This window comes from Pelobates fuscus, chromosome 6 (genome assembly GCF_036172605.1).
Source record: "Pelobates fuscus isolate aPelFus1 chromosome 6, aPelFus1.pri, whole genome shotgun sequence".
NCBI lineage: Eukaryota > Metazoa > Chordata > Amphibia > Anura > Pelobatidae > Pelobates > Pelobates fuscus.
Genome location: NC_086322.1, coordinates 282,920,005 through 282,935,517, shown reverse-complemented (window position 1 = coordinate 282,935,517; position 15,513 = coordinate 282,920,005). Strand labels below are relative to the sequence as shown.

The 15,513-nt window shown below is 41.9% G+C and overlaps 1 protein-coding gene and 1 long non-coding RNA gene across 2 annotated transcripts in view; both read left to right on the top strand.

The window, feature by feature from the left end:
* LOC134614992 (uncharacterized) overlaps positions 1–15,513 on the top strand; it is a 420,807-nt gene that overhangs the window by 268,385 nt on the left and 136,909 nt on the right. The gene's annotated exons all lie outside the window — the stretch shown is intronic.
* MEIOC (meiosis specific with coiled-coil domain) overlaps positions 1–15,513 on the top strand; it is a 57,036-nt gene that overhangs the window by 19,703 nt on the left and 21,820 nt on the right. Inside the window, exons 2-4 of the mRNA XM_063459728.1 lie at positions 2,868–2,993; positions 7,178–7,338; positions 8,873–8,977. Coding sequence (XP_063315798.1) covers positions 2,868–2,993; positions 7,178–7,338; positions 8,873–8,977 — 392 coding nt within the window. The remainder of the gene's footprint in view (positions 1–2,867; positions 2,994–7,177; positions 7,339–8,872; positions 8,978–15,513) is intronic.

Below are 15,513 nucleotides of genomic sequence, written 5' to 3'. Positions count from 1 at the left end.
ACACTGCATTTTCTCTGAAAAGACAGTGCTTACAGCAAAAAGCCTGACGGTAATGATTCTACTCACCAGAACAAATTCAATAAGCTGTAGTTGTTCTGGTGACTATAGTGTCCCTTTAATTTTAAATGTATTATCCCCTGCACTGTTGATAGCTTGCTAGACCCCACTGAAGCATTCTGTATATGATTTAAAGTTCACTTTAGAGAGCAGGCAATAAGAACTTTTAAAGTAAGTTACATCTAATTGAAAGTGAAACCATTTTATTTTAATGCATGGTGTGTGCGTCACAGCCAAAGGAGGTGTGACTAGGGCTGCATGGAACAAAACAAAAGGGATTTACCTCCTAAATTGCATAGATTTGAGCAGCGAGACTACAGGATCATGATCTATACACTTAAACTGTTTCTGTAAGCTAAACTTCTTTTGGTGACTATAGTGTCACTTTAATGTAGTGGTTCATGTTTTTTTTTATATTAGAATTCAGGGCCTCACTGTAAAAGTTAAATAAACCGTTTTTACTCGCTAACTGCATACCGCTCTGGTCTCACCCTGGTTGAGGTCAAAAATGATGATCTCTGCCAATCCAATGCTACCCAACAGAAAGCATTGGGAGGGCTTCTGCACTTACGCAATTGAGAAAATGTATGGACACTCTTCACCAGATCCATTACATTAAGCGGTAGTCTTTCTGGTTGTTAGTGTCCCTTCAAACACGGGCTCTGTTGTGTCTCTTAAGCCAGGGCTTGACAAATCCAAGGCACCTGGGATTGGTCAGCCCGTTCACTCCTCCTATTTCAATCCCTGCGTAGCTTTCTGTGCACAGGTGTACCGGGAGGAAGTGTACTGTAATTACTTTCTCCCGGCGCTGCGGCTGCACAGAGAACTAGCAGGACACCTGGTAAAAATCGTCTTTGTTCGCTGCCTGCCCCCATTTCACAGACCCGACTGCCCACACAATCGTTCCCCTGCGCGGCTACAGCACCGGGAGGAAGTAATTGCAGATCCCTTCACTTCCTCCCGGCGTACAATGAGCTGCATGTGATATATCGAAACAGATGGAGGAGAGGAGTCTTGACCAGCAGCAGCCCACTCCCATTAGCTGCAGCCAGCCCCACCAATCTAATGTCTGCTGCTGTGCTCAGTCCCACTGGACCCTCAGGGAAGCCACCCTCCTGCGCCCAAAAGGTAGGAAACGGGAGAGTGGCTAAAAATATGTATTCATGTATTTATTTTTTTCTGTGTGCATATCTGGTATGCATGCATGTATGTCTGTGTGTATTGTCTGTGTATGTCTGTGTACATCTATGATTCTTTGTGTGTATCAAATAATAAATATCTTGTGAGTGTGTGAGAGGATGTCTGTTAGTGTGTGTGTGTGTGTGTGTGTGTGTGTCTGTTCTCCGATCACATGGGAATGGTGTTTTTACTCCCCTGTTTTCCAACGCCGTGCCAGTCTCGCCGCAGCTGGCCCGCTTCCGTAACTGAGATTATCAATTACCAATCAACATCTCCTCATAGTAAAACATTAAAGCAATGCATCTCTATGGGGAACGTTCAGCGCTGCCTCCACGCTGAATGTAGGTACTGCACATTGTGCAGCACTGAGATAGGAGACACTATACTGACTGCCACTAGAGGGGTTACTAAGCAGCAAGGTAAACACCGCCTTTTTTTTTTTCCTGAAAAAGCAGAGCTTACAAAAACCTACAGGAACAGGTTATAGACACCAGTCTCTCTAAATTAAGCTGTAGAGTTTCTGGTGACTATAGGGTCCCTTTTAAGAATTGTATTTTTGACGTTGGGGAAAAAAAAACCTGGCGCCTAAACTTTTTAGCTGGCTCCTTGATTGAAAGCAAATTTGTCAAGCCCTATCTTAAATGGATAAGGCCATCAGAAATCCAGAATTCATGAAATACCTCTCTGTTTCAAGACTAACCGGGCCATTGAATGCAGATTGCAGAAAGTAGGTAAGGGGCCAGAAATGGCCTGCAAAATGCCACTAACTGTTTACAAGTTAAGGTCATTGATGACTCTGCCTCATTTTTCTAGTACTAGTACTTATCTGTAATTTCTGATACTTGGTTATGAAAAAGTGCAAAATAAAAATTTTCAGTATTTTTCTTTTTTTCTTTAATATAATAGAGCAGTCCATGTTGTTTCTTCAAACCACAGGGTATTGATGTTTTGGCCATATCACAGTTAGTCTCTTGTTCCAGACTGGTTAATAATGCCCCAATGACACGGCTGGAGTCTGCACATACATACTCTATGCACCATGACCACTTTAAATCGGTAAACTGCTCATGATGCTTGGAGGAACTTTTTTTTTTTTTTTTTTAAATGAAGTGTGTCGCAGTCTGCTAAATAACACAGAATGTAGCAGTAAGTCTTGATGCTTCAAGTATCCCTTTATGGTTGATATGCTTATACTTATGAATATAAACTACAACAGAAATTACTGGGCAACACATCTGAGGCTATTACTGGAACTCCTCATTAGTAAAGAATTCAACAGTAGCATGGCAATACCTTGGATGGTGAGGTCCAAGTATATTTTGAATTCCTAAATGCAATCAATGGTATTATCTAAATGTCTTAAGTATAAACTCTTGATATTGATATTTGAAAGAGCATAGTTGGAGAGTTCTGTCCATAGCTTTTATAAGTAAGCAAAATATTAATTAACTTTTATAATAGTATGAATCCAATGGAATGATTGGTTAGGAGAGTACTCCTTGTATTTTATCTATGTCCATGAACAACTAAACAGCTGTAGAGTAACAATAAGAAATCTGGCCTCTAAATACACTTATGCTCCTGATTTTTTTGGTTTTCTTTTTATTAACACTTGTGTCTATCTTTTAAAGTATAAAACTGCCAGTAGATTAAATGGACTTTGCTGGAATAACTTGGACGCAAGTAGCAAGCAGCTGGATGTTTTTAACAGTAACGTGTGCACACCTACAGCCTTCTATGATCCATACGAAATACAGGTATATTATTTAATCAGGTTGATTTAGAAACATCTGTTTCATTCCCTCTCTGTTTTTAAAGTTATTTTCTGAGGTCAGTGATATTTCTGCTGTGTATACTTGTCATTGTAATTTTGATCCATAAATGTATGTCCCCTTTCTCTTCGCACACAGCAGCTTAATAAAATCGCTGCAGCATTAAAGGGACTCTCCAGTGACAGGAAAACAAACCGTTTTCCTGGCACTGCAGGTCCCCTCTCCCTCCCACCCCCCCCCCCCCCCCCATCCCATGTTGCTGAAGGGGTTAAAACCCCTTCAGTGACATACCTGTATCCAGCGCCGATGTCCCTCGGCACTGGTTCAGGGTCCACCAATGCTCCTCCCCCCACCGACGTCATCCGACGGGGGAGACCTATTGAGCATACACGGCTGCCGGCGCGGGGGGGAGACCTAATGTGCATTAGACCTCCCCATAGGAAAGCATTGAAAATGCTTTCAATGCTTTCCTATGGGGATTTCAGAGACGCTGGAGGTGCTATAAACATGGAAGTGCCCTCTAGTGACTGTCTAGTACAGGGTTTCCCAACCCAGTCTTCAAGGCACACCTACCAGTCCAGGATTTAAGGATTACCCAGTTTTGTCTAAGGTGTTTTTAGAAAAAAAAGAAAAAACACCGTAGACACAACTGGGTCACCCCTAAATCTTGGACTGGTAGGTGTGCCTTGAGGACTGGGTTGGGAAACACTGGGCTAGTAGACAGCCATTAGAGGAGGAGTTAACCATGCAAGGTAAATATTGCAGTTTATGAAAACTGCAATAATTACACTTGCAGGGTTAAGGGTAGTGGGAGTTAGCACCCAGACTACTTCAATGGGCATAAGTGGTCTGGGCCTAGAGTGTCCCTTTAAGCCTTTTTCCTGCCATATGTCAGAAGAGGAAACCAACCTTTAACCTTTGTCTGTGCCAATATAACTGTATGGTGTGTGTAAACCATTAAGTACACCTCCCTTTGCTGCACTAAAACAGCCTTAATAAAAGTAGTGCATAGCCACATTCTCAAACCTGTGAGAAGTGGTTGAAATATAATTTCATTGTAGCCGCTTGCTATGGCAGAACCAGATATCCCATAAACTCTTCTGGAACACAGTATTATGTGATAAGATCATACCCCGTAAACCAGGATGTGAGATTTCTGATCAGCAATGGCTTTTTTTTTGCTATGGGTAGTTTCGTTGGGAAATCACCTGCCTTTAGACTTTTGCTTCACTGAGCTAAGCAAACCAGAATGTAATAGGGCCTGTTGTCTGATTTAAAGGGACAATGTCCCTATTTCAACTTGGTGAAACTGCAATGTTTACATTGCAGCACTAAGTCTGCCTCCAGTGGCTGTCCAGTGGAGTAAATTTCTCTTGACATCTGTACTACTCATACAATGGGAAAAAAAGAGGACACACTCTTCACACATATAGTCACCTGAACAACTTTAGCTTAATGAAGCAGTTTTGGTGTATAGAACATGCCCCTGCAGCCTCACTGCTCAATCCTCTGCCATTTAAGAGTTAAATCCCTTTGTTTATGAACCCTAGTCACACCTCCCTGCATGTGACTTGCACAGCCTTCCATAAACACTTCCTGTAAAGAGAGCCCTATTTAGGCTTTCTTTATTGCAAGTTCTGTTTAATTAAGATTTTCTTATCCCCTGCTATGTTAATAGCTTGCTAGACCCTGCAAGAGCCTCCTGTATGTGATTAAAGTTCAATTTAGAGATTGAGATACAATTATTTAAGGTAAGTTACATCTGTTTGAAAGTGAAACCAGTTTTTTTTTTCAATGCAGACTCTGTCAATCATAGCCAGGGGAGGTGTGGCTAGGGCTGCATAAACAGAAACAAAGTGATTTAACTCCTAAATGACAGTGAATTGAGCAGTGAAATTGCAGGGGAATGATCTATACACTAAAACTGCTTTATTTAGCTAAAGTAATTAAGGTGACTATAGTGTTCCTTTAATGTACAGGTCAGTTAGTGTTATGGATAGGGAAAACTTGGATTAGATAGATCTACTAAACAGTGAACAGTAGGTGTTAGGGGCAAGGTTAGTTACAGTCAGGGTTAAGTTTAGTTAGGGTTTTCTAGGGCCAGTCTAGTAACCAGTGAACAGTAAATTAGTGTTTAACAATCAGTCAACCTGGGAGCTATTCAAAGAGTGTTGGGCCGAGTGCCTGCTAGTCAGACTTGGCTCTCGGATGGTACAAGCAGAATGTCTACAGCTATTGCTGGATGTCTCATTTAGAATAATTTCCATTAACACCGCGATGATCCTTTTAATGTTTATTACTATATGCTACTTGTGGCGGACCCTGTGCTGTATTACCCTATCTTGTTCCCAAAGGAACTATAATCACCCTTGGTTCAGTGCCTTCCCTTCTCCCACCGAATGTAACTCCTGAACGCTCATGTTCCCTGGCAGGCAATCGTGCCCAAAGAGCTGAAAGATTCCAATCGGTTGTTGGCCGAAAAACCCCTGCTCACCATTTTGTCTTACTTCCTGACCTGCCAGGAGAGCGCTATTTGGAGGGAAAATACTATGGACTAAAGGGAATCATCGCTCCCAGAGAATTAAGGCCACTTTCAAATTGAAACGATTTTGGGCTTTGTCCTTGTGTGTGGCTGGTCAAAATTTTACCCCAGTGGCGATTGGGCAATTCTTTATGGATCCAGACGCTATTTGGACAATTTGGACGCTTGGACAATAGCTATCCGGGAATGTATGACATTCAGGGTTTCTGTGTTAACCGTATTTTGGGGGTGTTTTATGTTTGGCACTCTGTATCCGGGAGATAATTTGTTTAGCGGACTGCTACTTTATCTCCCAGGCACATACATCTGGGCGGGTACACTGTTGAATAGAGACCCCATTGAATATAGCGCTCCCTCTTTCGGATACCCAAACATCAATCGAGACTTGATGAAGAGTACAAAATAACTGGTTTTATTACGGCCAAGTTGTCTGCTTATATAAACAGTGAAACACGTACAGGGGTCTCCGTGTCTGGGAGATAAGCGAGTTTGCTTTGGCTTAAACGAATTATCTCCCAAAAGCATGAGGTACAACAAGTGAAACCTTAAAACATAAGAAAAATAGACTGGAACCCCCACATCATTTTATATCCTTGGATAGCCCAGTTCTGAGCGCCCAAGTTGTCCAAATAGTGCTCAGATCTATGTAGTGTAGCCGTATCGCCACCAGGGTAAAGTTTTGACCGACCGCACATGTGGCCGAAGCCTAAAATAGTTCCAGGGTGAATGTCTTTGCGGTCAGTCAATTTATCGGGAGTTACTGAGGACAAACAAAGAGCCCTTGGCTCTCAGGCAGCGATTGGTCGCCATAGTCCAGGGTGCCTTCCCTCCAATTGCCGCTCTCCTGGCTGGCCGGGAAAGGGGGAGAAACGGTGACTGGGAAACGGATGGTGGAGTTGCTGAAAAGAGTTCTGGAGGTTTTGTGGCTTCATGCCACTAGTAGCGTTCGACAGTAGCAAAATGGCTGCCAAATGCCAGTGAGGGAGTGTTCGGCATAATTCAAATACCAGACCAAGGGAAGCAAAGTTAATTCGGCTAAAACGGGGAACGTTAACTAGGGAAGTTCTTCACAATCACTAACCAGCACTACTCTAGCTACGAGGAGGCATCAGCAGAGATACCCAGTCTGGGTATTGGAGCTCCACTACACTACTATTTAAAGGGTTAGTCCAAGCACCATGACCACTTCAGTGATTTAAAGCTGTTGTGATGCTTGGAGTACGTGTTTGTAACATTTTAAACTGAAACACTGCACATAGAGTTATAGCCTTTTACTGCTGGAGGTTTATCATCATCAGCAGCGTCATTAGCTAGAGTTCTGGATCTGCAAATGTTATTTCTATGAATATTTTATGTTTGTCGTCAGCACTGGAAACAGATGTTGAGTGATGGCACCGCCCACCCGAGTCCTCCCCTCAGCCAATCCTTTCTGACATCACTTCCCCTACAGTAATGGGAGTGATGTCACTAGAGGAGGATTGGGCAGCAGAGGGAACTTGACCTTGGCTTGGAATCACAGGTAAGACAATGCCAATAGGGTTATGCTAACAAAAAAATTTTTTGTAGTACTTTGTGTCACTGCTGTATTTGTACCTTTTTTCCAATGTAAAATAATGTGACTTTGCAGAACATTGAGACTTCAGCAGCGAATCCAACTTATGAATCTTCAGCCCCTACAACTTCTTCAGATTATTCTACAAATTCATCCAATGCTTCACTTTTCAACACACCGTGGTCTACCCATGGAGATGAAGTAAAACAAACTAGTAGCTTGCAGATCAAGAACAAGTAAGTTCAGATGTCTTGTTTGTAGTAATATAGCTACGCATATGTTTGCGGCAGAGGGATGCTCTCCAAATCTGTGGTTGTGTGCTACATTGTCGCACTGTAATCAACATAGCAGTTTTCCACTGTTCGACATCTCACCTAACATAAATTTACTATAAGGAAGCACTACATATCAATGATGTTGAAAAGATTTTTGTTTTTTTAGCTTCTCTAGTATGACTGGAGTGGGGTTATATAATATTGCTTGGTATTCTGTACAGGCATATCCAGCTTTACATACACTCGCGTTTACAGACATACCCGCGAGTGTACTTAACCCCTTAAGGACACATGACATGTGAGACATGTCATGATTCCCTTTTATTCCATAAGTTTGGTCCTTAAGGGGTTAACGGTGCCTTGCGAGTACAGACATACCCGCGAGTGTACTTAAAGGTGCCTCGCGAGTACAGACATTCCCGCGGCTCTTCTGTTTGCGAGTAAACAGTAAATGGAAGGTTCTATTCTCGCCTGGAGCAGCTCAGTTCAGTGTCTTTGGGGCAAGAATTTTTCATACCTTCTGACATGGCACAGGTTTATCATCTCAAATTTATAATGCCTACTCTTAGCTGAACATATTTTTTTTTTCTGCCCATACTATTCTGCAATCGGCTGCCATCCAGTGAAATTGTTTACCCTGCTATTTTCTATAACTAAGAATTGTTGCTAATGCAGCTAAGCTGCAAAGTCAGAGGACTCAAAGTTAAATGAGGTGTTTCTAAACAAAGTGTGCAACTAAGCTGCTAACAAATACAAATTGGCACTGTATTGATTTTACTTTTCCTCCCAGTTTAAGGTTGTCAGATGAGTAAAACATTAAAGATAAATGGTATAATCTGGAATGAGATTCTTTTTTTCCTATTTGTTTTAACTGAATAAAAGCCCACTGGAAATCACTAAATAAATCACTTTAAATAAAATCACTGGAAATCTGGAGTTGCAGTATCAGTGATGCCTGTAAATTACTATTGCAATGCAGTACATGCATTCGGAAGTGAAAAAAGGTATTGCTTCACTTTGAGTACATTTTGTTTTACATACATGCTCTGGTCCCATTGTGTACTTAAAAGTGGGGTATGCCTGTATAGATTTCATGTTTAATCAAATGGTTGCACAACATGAGTTACTTTAGAATAGTCGGTGATGAAAGAGTTTTTTTGACATAAAAGACATGTGCCAGAGGAGATTGATATACAATGGCAAACAATGTTTTAGGTAGAGCCCAAAGGAAATGGTAGTCATGAGTGCAGATGGAAAGGATGAGCACAAATAGAGGTGGTGAATGACCTGAAGAAGAGGGAGCAGACATTAACGATTAAAAGATGGATAAAAGGGTATGATCTGGAGATGAAGAGAGCTAATGTAGAGGTAGGAGAGAGAACTGAGATATATTGGGTAATTGAATGTATGGTAGGTGTTGTGTTCTTTTAAAAGACCCATGTATGGGATTTATCCAGATCTAATCTGAATCAACTAATGACATCTTCCATTTTAGGATTCAAGATGAAAGGAACGAGTATGACAGTGAGATGGATTTATATGGACTTGTATCCAATATTCTGGAAGAGCCAGAAAAAACACATCCATATTTAAATGAAGGGTTGGTGTTTGTTTTATGTCTGTTTTAGTGTTTTGCAAATTATAAAAATGTCTGGGTTTATTGGTTTAAATCCCCAGATTTTGCAAATAAAATAACCACTAGAAAAGCAATCTAAGTAGAGGATACGAGTGAGTCATCTACTGGTGTCATTTAACAGACCAAATAAAATACAGTTACATATTTATTGTGACAGGAAAATAGAGTTACGTACGTGAAGAACATTTTTGGGCAACCGCCTGTTGCTGATGACAATATTTTAAGATCACCATTTCAGTTTGGCAATTTAAGCTTTCTTCTTTTTTTTTGTAATTCTTTATTTTTGCGTGCAGTGTTAGATTACAAGCTTTCTTATTGACTTTATGACTTATGACAAAAGTTATACTGATAGTGGTAGACAAATAAGGTCAAGATGTACTGCACATTTTTTTTTTGTGTAAGATAACAAGCGTAGTCATAGTAAGGCATTACATTAGCATAGAGTACAGAAAAAAACATGTAAATTGCCCGTAGATTAAACTAAAAGTAGGTAATGTAGTCAATCATGCTTAGCGAACGAGATTATGTCAGAGTTTTAAACTTAGGAGGGTTGACAACTAGACAAGCATGTAACCACTAGAGCTGAGTGGGTTCCTGCGAATGCAGGTGTTAGTGTTAGGCATCGCTGTGTTAGGCATCACAATATGGCTACGGTTTATACCAGGGTATTGGGTGGGAGATGAGTCATGAGAGGCTGGTGCCCCCTGCTGAATCTATGGGGTAGAGAGAGTCACTGTGCTGGCAAAGCACAGTATATGATTGATCCAACAGGAGCAACAGAAACATTAAGGTTGTTTGCTTAGATCAAACAGGCTAAGGGATTAAGGATTCTAAACATTACGTAATAGGAGGAAATCACCTGGTCTTTTAAGAACTGGGTGCCAAACAGCAGTAGGATCAAGTGGGTATTACAGTAGTATAAGCAAAAAACAGTATATCAGAACACATGCCGTTATTTTATATCAGAGCTGTGTGTGCAAGAGGGAGCAGCAGATCTTTGTAAAGCTTTCTTCTTAAAGGGACACTATAGTAACTGAAACAACTTTCGCTTAATGAAGTGGTTATATTGTATAAATAATGCCTCTGCAGTCTCACTGTTCAATTCTCAGCCAATTAACTTATAATCAAAAACATTAACAGTGCACAAGATACAAATTAAACCGAATGCGCAATAAGAAAATTTAAACATTAGATCTTACTTTACAGAAAGTGTTTCGGAAGACCATTTGAGACATGAAGAGAGGTGTAACTATGACTGCATATATAAAGTGATTTAACTACTAAATGGCAAAGAATTGAGCAGTAAACTGCAGAGGCGTGATCTATGCTCCAAAACCGCTTCATTAAGCTTGTTGTTTTAGTGACTACAGTGTCCCTTTAAAGCACCCTCCAAGCACCGTAACTACTACAGTGCTCGAGCCACCTCTTTCATGAGAGCTGGCAATCAAGGATGTAGCTTATTGGCGGAGAGCAACCTGCTTACTTTCTCTGCTACTGACCTGGTTTTTCTCAGGAGAGCTTTTGGCTTTCCATAGAGGAAGTGCGCCCAGTGGACCACAGGTAAGATGTCAAACCGTTCACAAACTGCAGTGGTTAAGAGGCTTGGAGGGTTGCTTTAATGTAAATAACCTACTTTTCTCAATGCTTGTGTTCTATCTATGATTTGTTAATTAGATCACTAGAGCTGTGTATATTGGTTTTGTATTTATTTTTATAATGTCTTAACCCTTGAAATACACAATTTTTCTTATGGAAACTGCATCTTAGCTATTCTTCATAAGTAGGATTTTCATGTTCCTCTACTAGTGTTGTTGTACACACATGAGCTGTTTTAGTCTGTTGATGTCATTTTTCAGGACGGATGCCCAAAAGTGTACTATGTACTCAAAATAAGTTTATAAAATGGCTAAAGAAGGTTTTCATCATGTGAGTTAGTACGCATATTTATGCATGATCATACCTTACTGCAGGGCTGGACAAATTTTCTTGGAATCTAGAAGCCAGCTAGAAAAGTAAGGAGCCAGAGAAATTAACGCCAAAAAAACAATTTTTAAAGGGACACTATAGTCACCAGAACCACTACAGCTTAATGCAGTTGTTCTGAAGTCTATATCCTGTCCCTGAACGCTTTTCAATGTAAACATTGACTTTTCAGACAAAAGGCAGTGTTTACATTGCTGCCTGGTAACACCTCTAGCGCAAGTCACTCAGATGGCCTCTAGAGGTGCTTCCTGGGTCAGTGCTTCACAATGTGCAGCACCTACGTTAATGTTCCCTATAGAGATGCATTGATTCAGTGCACCTCTATGAGAAATTTTATTGGCGCAGTGGCATTTTGCTGTGCATGCGCAATAGTCTTCCAATGCTTTCCTATAGGGAAGCATTGGATTGGCTGAGATCGTCAAGATTCATAATCTCAGCCATGGAGGTGGGGCCAGCCGCAGCGTCATCAGCACGGTGTGGGAAAAAAAGATGAGTAAAAAGACTCACAGACACGAACACTCAGACATACAGACAGACAAACTCAGCCACACTCACATACAGACATACATAAACATACAGACACACTTACTCACAAGTAGTTACTTAATTAAATCCACCCAGCCTCCTTACTTCTGGAGAGCTGGAGTGGATAGGCTTTCCCTGGGGTCCAGTGGGGCTGCTGTCATCTTGCTTACTCAGCTCCCTTTCGCGCACTGTTTAGTGAGCCGGGGGCCGGAGTGATGCCATAACCCGACTCCCGGCATCACTACAAGCCACGCGAGGGAGGTGAGTAGGAAGATTACAGCTCCCTCGCTGCGGCATTAAGTCATCCTAAATATTTAAAAATACCAGGAAGTATTACTTTACTGAGAGGGTAGTGGATGCATGGAATAGCCTTCCAGCTGAAGTGGTAGAGGTTAACACAGTGAAGGAGGTTAAGCATGCGTGGGATAGAACTAATTAAAGTATTTAGAAAATTGGGCAGACTAGATGGGCCGAATGGTTCTTATCTGATGTCACATTCTATGTTTCATCTCGAACACTCATGAACAGCATTTTATTTTTGATTTAGGATGTGTCCATTGAATAGCATAGAAAGTTTAGTGTGTGAATATAGAAGTATGCTTGTGTGTAATATTTCTGTTTGTTTGAGGTACACTAATCGGCCACTAAACATTAAAGTCCCTGACAAGTGCAGTGAATAATATTGATTATACCATTGCAATGGCACCTGTCAAGGGGTGTGGTATATTAGGCAGCAAGTGAACAGCGAGTTCTCAAGTTTCGTATGTCACAAGCAGGAACAATGGGCAAGCTAAAAGATCTGAGTGACTTTGAAAACGGCCACATAGTGATGGTTAGGCCAAATTGCAAGTCTTGTGGGTAGTTCGCACTATTCAGTGGTTAGTACCTACCAAAAGTGGTGCAAAGGACAAGTGGTGAACTGGTGACCGGGTCATGGACGCCTAAGGCACATTGATGCAGGTAGGGAGCAAAGGCAAGCCTGTCTGGTCCGATCACACTGAAAAGCTACTGTAGCGCAAAATGCTGGCCATGACAGAAATGTGTCAAGACACAGTGCATCGTAGTTGCGTACGGGGCTGCCCTTGAAGACTCCTGTCCATTGCGGAAAGCACCTTCAATGGGGACATGAGCATCAGAACTGGACCAGGAGCTGTCAGGATTACAGATGATCCAGCACGCAGAATAGTATCACACCTAGGACTAAGCGTAACGTTGGACCTTACAATGGCCGAACTTAACGTATCCGAGAATAGTAAATATACTAGGCGAGGTCAGGGACACAGAATGAGACACAGTGATAAGGGTATAGCCAATAGTTAAGGATACCAGAAGTCAGGGCAGTCAAAACGAAGCCAAAGTAAAAAAACAGAAATACACGATCAGGCACACAACCTCGGATAACCATCTAAAGGAAACCACGACCGGGCACTGACCAAATGCTATTTTGAGTTTAAATAACCCTCCTTAGGCCGTAATTGTCTGCGTCTGATCTCTAACCTCAAAACGTGGTGTGTCTATGACGCAACGCCGCACACGCGTCGGCACCATCTTTGACGTGGGTGAAGGTAGGTTTTTTATAAAAGCCCGGTCCGCAGTGGCCGGCGTTCCTAGGAACATCGCACCCGCTGGGGACCGAAAATAAGGGAGGGAGACCGGACTGCTACCCGCCGAACCCAAGGTAAGTTTAAAGTGTTTCTGACAGCGTGGCTGCTCTGTTTGAGTGCATCCACACGGTTAGATATGCCGGGAGCTGTGACAGGAGCAAAGGAAGAAGTCGGATCTGATTATTCACATTTCAGGTTGATGGCTCGGTGCACGTGTCGTTTAACTGTGAAAGAGTTGGCAGTAGGATTTACTATGGCAAGAAGACAGGCTTGCGGAGGCAGTATTATGCAGTGGGCAAAGTTCTGCTGGTAAACCTTGCTGGGATCTGCTCTGCTGCTAATGTCTTGGTGCCTCCAAATTCCCCAGATCTCAGTCAAATTGAGCATCTGTAGGATATGTTGGAACAACAATCCAATTCATGGAGACCCCACCTCGCAGCTTGCAGGACTTAAATAATCTGCTGCTAATGTCTTGGTCACGGATAATGTCTTGGTGCCAGACACGTTCAGAGGTCTTGTGGAGCCCATAATACAACGCATCAGAGCTGTTTTGGCAGCACGAAGGGGAGCTACACACCTCAGGTGGTTTTAATGTTGTGGCTGATCAGTGTATCTTTCCATGGAAAAGAACAAGCCAGCCTTGTGAACCTTGACAGTGTACCATATTGAATGGAAAGGTGTAGCTAAATATCGAACATGTAATGAATCATACATTTTTTTTAAATTCCTTATTTTTCTTGTGCATTTGGTTACATAACAGAGGTACCTGTAGCGCCACGACAGCGATTACAGGCAGTTCAACGGCTTACATAGTCATGGCAGAAATAAACAGCACATTTTTATAAGAAAAATAACAGGCTGGGAACACTTAAAGATTTTAAACATGCGATATACAGGCCAGCGTTGTATGACTGTTGCGGTGGGTCACGATGGGGGTTTCATGCTTGACACAGTAAACATACAGTGGTTTTAGCGTATATAGTAGTGGTTAAATATGGTTAAACATTGCTTTGCTAGCTAAGGATATCGGTCGATGCCACGACCGCGTAGGTGAGTACTTCGTCGTCATTGGAATGCGCAGGCAGGGCATTGAAGTAGTAGCGCACTTTCGTTTACGGTGCAGGCAATATAAACAGGCTGATTGAGTTGTGACATGGGCTTAACAGCATATAGTATGAACATCAATAGATTATATTAGCTGTCAGTAGAGACCGGTGCAGCCAGATGTAAAAATAGTGGATTCAGGTTAAATTCGTAGTCATTCTGTATAAGCACGGTTACAGTTAGCAGTAGCTTAATACTCTAATGCATTTTAAAAGTGAAACCGTGTGTATGTAAGCTTAGATACATCATACAGCAGTTAACACCGCTAGGTTTAGCCTTCGTTGCATAGCCAAGTTTCTATTCTCTCTGAGCATAAAGGTGTTCTGCATTAAAACAAGGGTAAGAGTTTGTTGTAGCGGATTAGATGCCAGTGAGTTCGCGTACAAAAAAAGTGAGTTAAGTACAAAAAAAAAAAATTTAAAGGCAAAACAATAGTCGTTAGAGTAACATTAAAAGGTTAAAGTAATCAGGTACTGTCCTGCGGCTAGCGTGGTTTAAAAAGAACGGATAAAGACTGCCCCTTGTAGTGCCTACTCGCCACACTTAGTAAGTATTGTAGATTTTTCTTTCGGCTGTAGTTAAATAAATTTACAGGGTCAATTAGGGATCAATAGGTGATCATGTGGCCTAGGTTAGCCCTTTCAGCAGCAGGTGCTAGCCAGTATACAAAACAAGGCAAGTTATATCATGGGAAAAAAATAACAGTAACGGTAGGTGTGTTACAGGAATTCCACCTGGTCTATGCTCCATTATTCGGTGTATACAATGTGTGAAACTAGGCTGAGGACAACACAAATTATGCCTACATGAGAGAGGGAGAGGAAATAGACATGAGGGAGAAACAAGCTGGGTGCCGTGTAGGCATGTAATAATAGGTGGTAGGTTATCTAAGAGCATGTCTGATGCGTGCTTTGAGGCGCTATACTAATGTAAAATGACTCATGGAGGTGCTGAAACATTTGGCAGTAAACAGTAAACATTTAGTAGACCGTGTATATTACGTGAAAGTTCAATCTCGTCGGAAAGTCTCTTTTTAAGAGGTTGCAGTGTAGTATGGACAGCGTCCATAGTAAAAGAGGCTTTAAGCTTGTACCCCTAAATGTCCTCTGTTTAGGTGGTGACCGCGGCATATGTGACTGGCGTGAGGTTCCGAGGAACGAACGGGGCGCTGGCTGCCGGGTTCCAACTGTGAGTCGGAGTGGTAGTGGCTTTGGGGCCCGCCTGGAGAAGTGAGTCCCATGTTAGGCCCAAAGTCTGTAGTAGGTCTGCAGCATCCTGCGGGTC